We start from the raw sequence: 13,441 nt of genomic DNA on the forward strand, positions 1-13,441 counted from the left end.
AATTATGGGTTGTATATTGTTTTCTTCACTGTCATTAAGTTCCTAATAACCTGTTTGTAATATAGTTGGACTGGTATGATTGTGCATGTGCCGATTACACTGCCTGTCAGCTTAGCAATGATCTGTATATAATGCTTTGTTGCCAACTTGTTGTGACAGACAGTTGAAGTAGATTAATAAAGATAAATTAATTACACTGAGGGCAAAGGTGAGTTCAGTTTCATCTCATTTGCACTGTTGCTCAATCTATAGACGCATTCTAAACAATCTACATGACATGAATCTAAAAGAAGGAATTTTAAAGTTTTCCATGCACACAATTAAAAGGAATCTTCTTTTTTCTCTATGGGGAAAGATCACCATCTTCAGACCAAAAAAGGTAGGAATAAACACATTGATAGACTCATACACTGTGTGGCTTTTAGAAGAAATGAGACAGAATGGAACATTTTATGATTTTATTTCTCAAATAACGGTAAAAGTACAACAATACATTTTAAAAAATGATATCTTTGGGTATCAATGTTAATTTTTTTGGCACATATACACATAAATAAAAAAAATAAATAGCTAAATAAATAATATTTACATTCATCATTTACAGCATAGGAAACATGGCTCCAGGTGCTAAACACTGTTGACAGAGACCATCTTAAAGCCTCTGATGGTGACATTCATATTTGTGAGCCACAGGCTGGCTTGCAGCATCTTTTCTCCCACCATGTTGGGCATGAACGGGATTGGCTGATCCACTCTTCCTCCTGGAGGCAGTGGGGGCATCCTGCAGGAAAATGTAGAAAGCTTTTTTTAAAAAAATGTTTGCAAAATGTAGAAATTTATTCCAGTAACTTAGAGTGGTTGACAGTGGCACACCAGAATACATGTCCTGTCACTTTGCACATGCTATTGTGTGTAACTCATCACACCTGTAATCAAACTGTGTTAAATATTCATTCACTGCTTGGAAATGATTATTAGCCATGGTTTTCATATAGCAATGGAAAGATTCAGTGATTATCTTGCTATTCAGGCATGAACACAAACATGCATAGAACAATGCAAGCGTACCACAGCGACACGTCAACATTCTCTCAAGAAAGACACAGTGTTCCTTTCTGTACTGCACAGTGACACTCCTCTATTTTAGAATTCCTGTCATTGGCAGGCATTTATGAAGTTCTACAGTCCCTGTGGTGTCTATTAATTATTGTCCATGAGACAAAAAGTTGTTCTTACCTAAACTGAACTTTGCCTTGGAGCAGCCCAGCCCCAGCTACAGTCAGCACTCCGCTGACTGGGTAAGAATATGGGTTGATGAAGGTCACTAGGGCAGTCTGTTCGCTGTGTTGCATGATGGACTTTTCATCTGCAACCTGAAGGACAAACACATTAGTAAACCCAGAACATTTCCTCAAGTTCTCCATTATATAACTTTAAGGTAATAAATATGACATAAAATCTGCTGTCTGCAACTCATACTTGTAACTATATAATTACATTTTCATTCAAAAAGGAGAAAAATTATAGAAATTTTCAAAACCACCGATGCATTTTTTCACGGCTGGTGCTGCATCATCAGATCAGATATGAAAATCCTGAATGCCCTTTAAATACTTTCTTATAATATTACGGAGCAACCTATACTTGGTATCAAAACATTGGAATTTGTGCTCAAAGAAATAAAGTTTAATTTATTTTTTTAAAGAAGTTTAAGTTGACGGAAGCAATAAGTCTGTATGTGAGAAACTTTAAGAAGGAAATATTGAGAATTTTTGTAAAGTACCTGTATGATGAGCTGTGGGCTGGCAATGTTGAACTCCTCTGAGCTCAGGACTCTCTCCTGACTGGCAGTATCCTCCACAACAACTGCAAGGTTGATCAGGTTATCTCCCACCACGTCTTCATACTGTGCTAGGGGGATCTTCTGCCTCACTAACTTGACTGGATAGAGGAAGTGACACAGAAATTAGGTTGTGTTAAATAAATGGTCAAATTCAAATAGATTAAGTTCTGAAAATAACAACAGTCCTTCAAAGGTGAATATTTTAGTTGCAAATGAGAAAAGTAAATGTACCTTCCATAGGTGCCAGTTGTAAAACACCATGGTTTTCCCAGAAGGTGTCCGAGGGGCTGTGGTTGTATTCTTTTGCCTGGGCATTGAGGTGAACCTTCAACATCTTGGCTACATTCTGCTTGTTCATGATTTTCACGCTGAAGCTGACAGGCTCCCCAACAATGGGGGATTTGTCCAGGGTCAGGAAGACTAACACTCCCTGAGATGAGTCTGCTGAATAAACATGAAAAAGTCCTCATGAAGAGATATGTTTTTGAACAACTCAGTATAAACTCTGATGAATACATTCAAAACTACAAATTACCTCTTCTTAGTGTTGAGTCGCCTGAACTTGAAGAGCTTCTTGATGAAAGTGTTGAAGTCGGGCCTGTGTTATAAAGACAGAAAGACAAATGTGAGTATGTGAGAGTGCTATTATTTCACTTTATTTCAATATATCACTTTATTAAATTGCATAATGTGCAAATCAATTAGCAGAATTCTAGTTTTATGGTCATACTTTTGATGTATTTGTAATCTCCTGTGATCTTTTGCAATCTGGGGAACCCAACAGCCTTAGTGCAGATGAGGGAGCCAACTCTCTCAGTGTCTTTGCTGAACCCGAGCACCTGACCCTGGCCCAAGATGATTGTATGGATATCAGCATTCACACTGGCGTAGACAAATGGGACGTCATAGAACAGGTCCACACGCTTGTTCTTTATCGCTTTGACTGGTGCGGGGCCACAGCAGTACACTCCTGTGATGATGGCAAAAAACAAGAAAGTTTTGAAGAAGTTCACAAAGAATTAAAGAGTGGAAGAGAAAAGTTTAAGAACTTTTTTTTAGCACACACCTCCACTTCTCTGCTGAGGAGTCGGGTCAAGAACTTGCCAGCCATCCATTCCAGATTCAAGATCCCGACGAGTCATCCAGCACTCCACCCAGACATGAAAGTTCCTGTTAAAGTCCAACAAAAGATAATGTTAAGCATTAAAATGTAATTAAAGTCTTTAAAGTAGTTAAATAATACAGTTTATAAGCAAAATATAAAACTGACCAGATGCTGTCTTTGGTGCGGTTTAACTTCTGCCCTGTTGCGCTGTAGTATTCCTCAATCACCAGGTTGCCATTAGTGTCATGAGCAGAGTTGAAGTTTGTGATAACACGACAAGGAATGCCAAGAACTCTCATAACTGAAAGACGTAATGAAAGCACAGTTGATTAAAAAAAAGACTGTTAAAATATTTGAACACTGTGTCATGGAAAAAATGACTCAATGTTAGAAAAAAAGAATGAAAAGACTATTATGATAGCATCATTTAGAACAACTGATTATTAAAGACCAGAATTACATGATCTAAGTTATTTGCTTTTATAAGGCTTTAAAATATGAAGATATAAGCACCTGTGCACATGACAGCCGCAAAAACCCAGCACTGTCCATACTTGACTGGGCTGTTACCAGACTGGTTCCACTTTCTCAAAATGTCCCCACTCCCAGTCCACATGGAGGGACTGACACCTTGTTTGAAGTCACCTGTCCAGTTCCCTTTCAGCACCCCACGGTCGTCCTCACTGTTGATCTAAACACAAAGCACAACATAAGTATAGTTTTCACTGTTTGCATGCACGTGCCAAAGATGCCAAAACAGGTTTGGGCATCCCATAAATTTCCATGTTGCCCTGGCAGTTTTACAGTAATAATTACAGTGTTGCTGCATGTGACATTTAGTGTTCAGAACATTGAAGGCAGTGTCCTTCATCCTTTCAATGTGCAGAACATAGTGTCCCAGGTTAAGCCCAAGCTTGTTTAACAAGTAGAAATGATGCTCATGTTGTAATAGATTGTAAACAAAAAAACTAAAACTAAAACTAATGTCATTTATACGATTTGTAAAGCAAGTTAATGTTGAATTTGTGTTGCTAGACAGAATCTGTTGACACTCACCATGGCAGACACAACCCGGCTGAGGTACACGGGGTTGTTTCGGTTCAGGTAGTCCATTTTTCTGTTCTTTTTGTGCTGAGGGCTGACTTGGAGCAAATTTAAGCATGCCTCCAGAACACCAGGCTCATACTTTACAGGCAGAAAAAAGAAAAGAGAAAATTTGAGTACGTCCTGTTAAGCAGGTGGTTTGACGTCAGATTTAAGGTCAAGATTTTACTATGTGCACACATACTGTTTTATCTCATTTATCCTCCAAAATTTGCACGTTTATTAATTTTAACTATTGTTTTGAAGAATCATTTAAGTGAACTGAAAGTGAACACTGGGAATCTTTCAGAACAGTGTTACAGAGAATACGATCTTTACGCACTTTAATAAAACATAATAAACTCATACACAATACCTAGTTTAAAAGGCATATCTTCTGGTAATACATTTTTTTCTTTTTTGAGTTGCTTAGTGTTTAGTTTACGACTTTCTTACCTGATCAAAAGACCACGGTCTTGCCACAATGTTTGTCCCTGATCCCATAAACAGCAACCCAGAGTCACTCAGGATATATTCTTCTCTCTGATCCTCAAATGGGATGTATACTGTATCCTCTGCAAGAAATACATCTGCATTTAGAACCACACAGTGTACTAACATTTTCAATTCATGTTCAATTCAACATTTTCAAAGAGATTTATAGATCATTCAGTCCACGGACCTATTTTATCATGCTTATGTTGACCTTTTTTATTCATAAATTTAGTGGCTGAATTTTACTATGAAACATAATTATATGTCAGGTTTTATATACACAGTCGCATAGCTGTACTGTAGCAGACGCTTAAAAATAAGTAATTAATAATTTATTATGTATTCTATAATAATGTAATTTGTGTGTTAGGCCACACAAACCATATATGTATTTCTGATACATATATGGTTGCTGCAATAAGCTACCAAAATAAATCTGATTCTCCAGTACTGATAGTTTGCTTCACTTACCAGAACACCAGGGGTTGCAGAGCAGGATGAAATTGCCATATGCAGAGCTTTTCTGGCCATCCTGAGTAAGCACACACAGCTGAAATCTGTAGGAGCCGACTGAGGCAGAGACAGGAGAGCAGATGTAGATAGAAGGTTTCAGAGGGTTCCACTCCTCAGGGTCAATATAGGCATTCCAGCTGGACTTGGAAGAGCTCTTGGAGAAGGTTACAGGCATTACTGCGTACAGGTTACCTGATGGGAAAATTGAGGAATGAAGTTAGAAAAACAAAAAACCTTTAAATTCTGGTTTAGACCACTTGTATACAAAAGCATCCAAGCAATATATCCAGGAAAGTACCTAGCATGACTTTGACCCTCAGAGTATTGATCTTAGGGTTGAAGGGTCGCCCTTCCAGCTGAACACTGACTTTAAATGGGGCTCCTCTCCGCACCACCAGAGATTTGGTGTTCCTGAAGCCATTCGTCCTATGACTCTCAAGGTTTTCTGATTGTTCCAGGTCAACATGCTTTATTCTCAAGTCTGCAAGTTGAGAAAAAAAAAAACATTAAAGACTGTCAACATCATACATTGTCTGTAACAGTAAAAGGCAATCACGCACAGCAATAATCATAGTAATAATCAAATCATAATCAAAGTTTTCATCAAGAGTGAATTTGCTCTGTATAACAGATGGATAGTAATGAATAGTAAGGAACAGAAAAGAGTGAAAGAGTTTGCATTTCTGAAGATGAAATCTCACCTTCCATCTGTTAGTCTCTCTTTCTCACAGCAACGTTGTATGACTCCACTATCGCCCACTAAAGCTATATAAGCATTTTGCCCAACCCTTCTTAAGCATTTCAGAAGGCGGGGAGAACGCAATTTGACTTTCTTGAATTGTTACCAAGGCCCTAGAGTCATGTGAAACAAAACAAAAGCGACAAATTTGGAAAATCCTCCCCTCCCTGCATCACATTTGGACAGTTTCATGTACAAAGCAGTCTGATTGGATGAGCAATCAGACTCACCCATGTGCAGATAGAAGAATTGCGTCAGTTTATTGGGTGTGTACTCAATGTGTGACAGTACAACAGCTGGAACACCGAGGCCTGGGGCAAGAACAGTACTTTTCAGTGTTAACAGATGCTAGCAAACCTGATTTTCAATGATTAATATCTGTCGCACAGACCACAAACTTTGATATTCCACACAATAGAATCTGCATTCCGACGTCATGTTATGACACAGGATTCAACTGAAGGATGATTCTATTACCCATGTCCTAGATTTTGTTTTACATATAGGTCTGTTATCCAAATATTATTGTTTACATTGTGTTCTAAGTTTATTTGCAGAGAGGTTTTTTTCTGACGATTTTGAATGAATGACACTTGTTAACGGCTAGTTTGATGGACCCACTATTTGAATATGTGACTAATACTATATTACAGTTCTGCATATACAGTATGAGGTGGTACTAACTATTTATTTTGATGACTATAAGGTTGAGTTGGATGTTCAAAAACTTGTTTGAAATTATTTCAGTTTTGTGACATGGCACGTTATCCTGCTGGAAGCAGCCAGCTGAAAATGGGCACAATATTGTCATAAAGATAAGGACATGGTTAACTACAATACTCGGGTAGGTCGTGCATTTAAACAATGCTGAACTGGTGCTAAGGAGTCTAAAATGTGCCAAGAAAATATCCCCCAGAGCTGCGGCAGCCTGACACTTTGATACAAGGCAGGATCATTTCTTGCTTTTGTTGTGTTTAACCCAAATTCTGGCCCTGCCATCCAAATGACCAGGAAACATTTTTCCAGTCGTCTGTTGTCCAGTTTTTGATGAGCTCACGTGAACTGTATATTCAGTTGTCCTGATTTAGGTGACAGGGATGGCTGTTGTGGTCTTCTGCTGTTGTAGCCCATCTGCATTAACATGTTCAATATACTGTGCAATCAAAGACATTCTTCTGCATACTTTGGTTGGAACAAGTGTTTAACCTTTCAGCATCGAGCAGTCTGGCCATTTTCCTCTGACTTTTGACATCAACAAGTGATTTTCACCCTGAGAGCTGCAGCTCACTAGTCAGAACTGAGGGGATTGAACTACCAGAAGGCAACATTGCAGATATAGAGGACAGTTACAAGTACCTGGGGATCCCGCAGGCAAATGGGAACCATGAAGAGGCCGCTAGGAAAGCTGCAACCACCAAGTACCTGCAGAGGGTCAGGCAAGTCCTGAGGAGTCAGCTGAACGGTAAGAACAAGATCCGGGCCATCAACACCTACGCCCTGCCCGTGATCAGGTACCCTGCTGGGGTAATAGGCTGGCCAAAGGAGGAGATAGAAGCCACTGACATAAAGACAAGAAAGCTCCTGACCATGCATGGAGGGTTTCACCCCAAGTCCAGCACCCTGAGGCTGTACGCTAAGCGGAAGGAAGGGGGCCGGGGACTGGTGAGTGTCAGCACCACAATCCAGGATGAGACAAGAAACATCCACGAATACATCACGAAGATGGCCCCAACTGACAGCGTGCTCAGTGAATACCTCAGGCAGCAGAAACCCAAGAAAGAGGAGGAAGGCGAGGAACCATCATGGAAGGACAGGCCCCTGCACGGTATGTACCACCGGCAGATAGAGGAGGTGGCTGATATCCAGAAATCCTACCAGTGGCTGGACAAAGCTGGACTGAAAGACAGCACAGAGGCACTAATCATGGCAGCACAGGAACAAGCACTGAGCACAAGATCCATAGAGGCTGGGGTCTATCACACCAGGCAAGACCCCAGGTGCAGGCTGTGTAAAGATGCCCCAGAAACAATCCAGCACATAACAGCAGGGTGCAAGATGCTAGCAGGCAAGGCATACATGGAACGCCATAACCAAGTGGCCGGCATAGTGTACAGGAACATCTGTGCCGAGTATAACCTGGAAGTCCCGAGGTCAAAATGGGAGATGCCCCCAAGGGTGATGGAGAATGACCGAGCTAAGATCCTGTGGGACTTCCAGATACAGACGGACAAAATGGTGGTGGCTAACCAACCGGACATAGTGGTGGTAGACAAACAGGAGAAGACGGCCGTAGTGATCGATGTAGCGGTTCCGAATGACAGCAACATCAGAAAGAAGGAACACGAGAAGCTGGAGAAATACCAAGGGCTCAGAGAAGAGCTCGAGAGGATGTGGAGGGTGAAGGTAACGGTGGTCCCCGCACTAGGTGCGGTGACTCCCAAGCTAGGCGAGTGGCTCCAGCAGATCCCGGGAACAACATCGGAGATCTCTGTCCAGAAGAGCGCAGTCCTGGGAACAGCTAAGATACTGCGCAGGACCCTCAAGCTCCCAGGCCTCTGGTAGAGGACCCGAGCTTGAAGGATAAACCGCCCGCAGGGGCGAGATGGGTGTGTATATATATATATATATATATATATATATATATATATATATATATATATATATATATATATATATATATACATATATATATACATATATATATATATATATATATATATATATATATATATATGTATACATATATATATATATATATACATATATATATATATATATATATATACATGTATATATATATATATACATGTATCAGTCCAGCACAGTTTCTGGTGGTTTTCATAGTCGTCTTTTACATGGGCAGCCTCCCTGCCTGACATGTTTGGAGATGAGATACTAAACTATGAAAGATTTTATCTTGTATGAATCCACTGGAAAAAATGTCCATCTATTCTAAAAAATAAATTTAACTCCCACATGCTTTCATGCTTTGAATACATTAAGAAGAGTCACAAAAATATGAATACCAACCCACCTAGAATTGTGTGTCCACCCTGTTACTGTGGAAAACAATAACTGGGTGGACAATAAGAAAGAGCATGTTTTATGCTTAAGTCAGCTATTATTATTCGTATGATGCACAACAGGGTTGCGTGTGAATAGAAAAAATTTTTATAAACCATATAATCAAATTTACAAGAAATACTGATTTATGCTGTAAATAAATGTAACCTGATGGACATGTTATGATAAACCATCAGTGAACCACTGTGAAACATGAAAAAATGGCTGATGAAAGAGTATTTTCTCTTTGTCTCGTAGATGATTTCCCTTCAAAACTATATAACTTACTATAAGCAATAAAACTAGAGGACCAATGAGGAGTGTGTTTCTTTTAATATAATTTTTTATGAAAATTTTAGCAGATAAACTGGAAACAATTTTTTTTCACCTTTCTTGTTTGACTTTATGGATTGTTGGGTTTCTTAGCGGGATAACACATGAGACCAGAGTTGGAGTCTATTTTCAGACAAATAGACCACTTTCACAGACTTCCCTCTAGGTTTTGTTTTATCTCTATAATTGTTTATTCTGTATACCTAGTCCTGTAAAAGCAACTTTTTCTCAACAGACATTTTATCACGCATACAGATGACACTGCTTTAGCAAGCCCCTACATAATTTGTTTAAGTAAATCATCATGGTAACAATAACCAATAAGTTGTTAGTAACTGCGTTTCCTATTTTAGAAAGTGGCATCTTCTTTTTTGCCTCCTCTTTTCAACTCTTGCCATCCGCATGGCACTATTGCCCCCCACTTGCTCACAAAAAAAAGATCTAAACTGTCTTGTATTTTGTTCCATATTGGTGTATAGAAATATCATGATTTCCACTGCAATCAAATTTCCCCAGAGGGACAAATAAATATAGACGACTGACAAAGGCCTTTTCTTCTTTTCTTTTCTTGTCTACATTTCTTAATGTAAAATGAAGACATTTAAAATGATGCCAAATGCAACGAGGCTACATGAATATTAAAATCACCCTCTGTAATTATTTTGTCTGAGCTGAACACTAAAAAAAGCTGAGCACTTAAAAAAGAGAGATTAGACTTAAGGAGCAGGAGAAAAATGGACAACAACAAATAACAACAACGCTTTCCAGTTAGGGTGGCTAAGAGTAAGGTTTTCAAATGAAAGACATGTGGTTTTTATTAATTATACATCTCCCTCAACTCTGTAAGGCAAAAGGTTAGAGCAGCTATCCATAAATGAGTAACAAAGCTAAAATATGAAGACAAAATTGGCCATTACATACATTCATACACACTTATGCGCAGCTTTTCCCCCCCTCTGTCACTTGATCTCTTTACACGAACATTCCTTAGCTTTTGTAATTCTTTGATTAATCCCCTGCAAATAGATTGTTGCACAAGGATATGGAGTTTTGCCCCAGAATAGAAGCGTGGGAGGTTAGCTATTTGAAACTCGTTATTGTTCACTCTGGTTTGCCTCTTAATGAAACTAGCATCATCATTGCGCAAATCTTTTTGTAGTGAAGGAGCGCTCACCCACTTATAATTACAAGCATGCACAATATCTTGGGTGGGAAGCATTTTTGGAGAATGAGTACTGACTCACTCTCATGAATTTTAACTGTTGCTTTCTATGTTTCATATCTGCCTGGTTTATACTTTTCTTGCTCAAATTGTAACATAAGCCATTTGTTGAAAAGTGTTAGTGTAAGAGTGAACAGTACTCCGTTGCATTATTTTACATCAATAACAGTGTTTTTAGTTGAAGTTGTTTGATATTTTATTTTTTAACATTTGACATTTAACAAGTAACACCGGTGCCTTTTAGTCGCAGCACATATATAATCTTTTTTTGTCTACACAGAAGGACTGTTCATGGAGTACGGTGTAAGTGTACTTAGCCTATATTTACTTTTAACAGATAGTATTATCTAAATTATAGAAATAAGCACATTTGTTCAGAACAGCCCTTTTATGGTGTTATAATAATATGTACAGTATTATTACCACCAGTGGGTAAGTAAAATTCTGATGCTGTAAAGCCTGGACTGTCGAGGCCAAATTAAAGGTGTGTTTTATTTTTTATTTTATATATCGTTAGTGTTATTTACCAATGGAAAGCATAAAGTAACATTAAATTGAAACATTGAAAGTCATCATCCATGTCAGTGTCACTGCTCATTTGAATTTTGCATCAAAAGTGATTCTGTAAGTTTGACACTAGGATGTAATTTCATAAGGAATGCATAAGCACAAGTGCTATTATCATCAGTGAGCTGACAGTTCTAGCTGAACTCCATGGCCACCTGGGGTGTTCTGTGTGGAGTTTGCATGTTCTCCCAGTGCATGCATGTACAACATGCCCAAAAGTGTGCGTGTGAATGACTGTCTCTATGTGATAGACCTGTTATAGACTGCCTGGGTGCAGGTCTCTCTCTGTGTAACAGTTGGGTTAGGCTCCAACACCCCTGTGACCCTTAATTGTCCAAGCAGTTAAGAATGGATGGATTTTTCTAGTAAATGAATACGTTACATTTATAGTATTTTTAAAGTAAGTAATATTTCAATTCAAATAACAGACTGTAGAAAATTTTTAGCAAGTATACAGTACGGAATGCATCTACTTAATTCAACCAACTAATGATGCCACTGAAACTTGTTTTTTCTTGAAACTGGCCACGTTGGACCAATTTTGTGAATAAAACCATAAAACCTACGCAACGTTGTTGAACAATATGCTATTGTTCAACAAAATGATGCAATTAATTAAATATTATATAACAATGGCACACCTTGAGTCACTAAGACAAACTAACAAAATCTGTAACATGCAAATCCAGTATTTCTTCTGCATGCATTGCTGGGAGGAGTTCAGGTATAAGATCCAGCAGTATGAGGAAATCATTATTTCATTAAAAAAATTTAAAAAAAAATATGTGCGTCATTATGCTTCATCATTCAAACTTGCAGAATGCATTGCAGAAAGAACATTAACAGTTCATATATAAGTTAAAAATAACAGCTGCCATTGCTTTGTTACTGAATGAATGTTAAAGAATGTTTTAATTTTTTTAAATAAATCAGCTGACAACTTAAGGTGACACAAATATGTCAATGTGTAGCTACAGGTTTACAAGAGATAACAGAAATTTAATTTAGTTGTTTATTAATTCTTCAATTATACGGCAGCTACATTTAGTGACATAGCTCTGGAAAATCAGAAACTCCAACAATCTGTACAATCAGATAAAATATGAACACAAAATCATAAGAAGTACTGCATAAATTGCCTTTCAGCAATGGTACTTAAATATGATGGTTGAGCACTTTAGCTAGAAACTTGGTAGATACTGACAAACAGAAAAGAATTAGGACATTCAAATACAAACTTCAGTGTCAAACATTTAAAAAGGCAAAATTCAATCATATTCAGAATAGTGATTAAAAAAAAAATTCTTTTACAAAAAATAAAACAATAAACCTTTAGTTTTGGGCAGCAGTCCTTGGCTTATTGTAAACTAGGAAGTCTGAGATGTCATGCCACACGTTGCTGTCATGATAGAGGTAGTTCATGGAGGACTGCAGTGATGGCTGGAGAGTATGTGGGTAATACTCAAACAACCACAAGACAATACCCCAAACTAGCGTGGCAAAGAGTGGGAAAGGGTCATGCTTAGGCTGTGGGATGAATCCTTTCTCTACAGCCAGCCGAGACAGGGCGAACAGGATCCTGGACAGCAGGTACATGTTGATCTAGAGTAGAAAGTAAAGAGTTGTATAATAGGAACACAGACAGATGCAACAGGCAAGTTTGACACCCACAGGCTGCAGTTTGTCCTACCTGACTGTTAATGTTGTTGTTATCGCCAAACACTAACCATCCACCAACACAGGCAGCCAGAAATGAGTGAGACTGTAAACTCTTTCCTTGAAGTTTCTGCTGCAAAGCTTGCAGTCCTTTGTACGTGAACACAAAGCACGCCAGGTTTCTGGAGTGGGTGTATGTGGCCTTCAAAATGGCTTTGAACTTGTCCTTTAAACTAGAACACAGGAGGAAAACGGGATGTTTTAACACTTCAGAGGCACGCGAAGTGTAGCACAGGGTTTGTTTGGGGTTTTTTTTTATTTTTTTTTTATATAAGCTTGAGATTTATGCCTTACCTGCCACTTCTAAATAGAAATGTCATAACCAGGGCATGTGGTGCTCTGATTTTGGCCCCATATCTGAGAAATAAACAGAGTGTTATATAAGTGCTTCGCTAACGGCTAAAAATCTCCACTTATTGTTATTATCCTCAGCTGCTGCTAAATCCACCGCCAAGTTACCAGTCTGGCTCTCTGCCATGACAGAGAACAACAGCTAAAGGAACAAGTGCAATAGTCCAGCTGATAGCAGCTTTAGCTGAATAAGTGTAAATAAGTAAATAGCGTAGCTCGCAGGGTGCTCCACTGAACTCACACAGCTCCGTTCCTGAATCCCTTCAAAACTGCCAACGCCGCTTTGTATTTCTCCTGCTGTAGAAGATTATTGACGGTATACAGAAGAGTTCTTATCAGATCAGGACCTGCCATGACTTTTAACGGAGCCGAGGGGAAACAGATACAGGTGGGACACAACAGTGCAGAATG

At 38.7% G+C, this 13,441-nt stretch overlaps 1 protein-coding gene and 1 pseudogene across 1 annotated transcript; both read right to left on the bottom strand.

The window, feature by feature from the left end:
• Positions 1 to 627: 627 nt before the first annotated feature.
• Positions 628 to 6,921, bottom strand: LOC134627647 (protein-glutamine gamma-glutamyltransferase 5-like; annotated as a pseudogene).
• Positions 6,922 to 11,970: 5,049 nt separating this feature from the next.
• Positions 11,971 to 13,436, bottom strand: pxmp4 (peroxisomal membrane protein 4). Its single transcript, XM_063472816.1, has 4 exons — positions 13,272 to 13,436; positions 12,974 to 13,036; positions 12,654 to 12,852; positions 11,971 to 12,565 (listed from the first exon to the last, which is right to left on the bottom strand). The coding sequence occupies exons 1-4, from the start codon at positions 13,382 to 13,384 to the stop codon at positions 12,296 to 12,298; spliced, it is 645 nt and encodes a 214-aa protein (XP_063328886.1). The 5' UTR covers positions 13,385 to 13,436; the 3' UTR covers positions 11,971 to 12,295.
• Positions 13,437 to 13,441: the final 5 nt, after the last annotated feature.

This window comes from Pelmatolapia mariae, linkage group LG5, assembly GCF_036321145.2.
Source record: "Pelmatolapia mariae isolate MD_Pm_ZW linkage group LG5, Pm_UMD_F_2, whole genome shotgun sequence".
In the NCBI taxonomy this organism is placed as follows: Eukaryota; Metazoa; Chordata; class Actinopteri; order Cichliformes; family Cichlidae; genus Pelmatolapia; species Pelmatolapia mariae.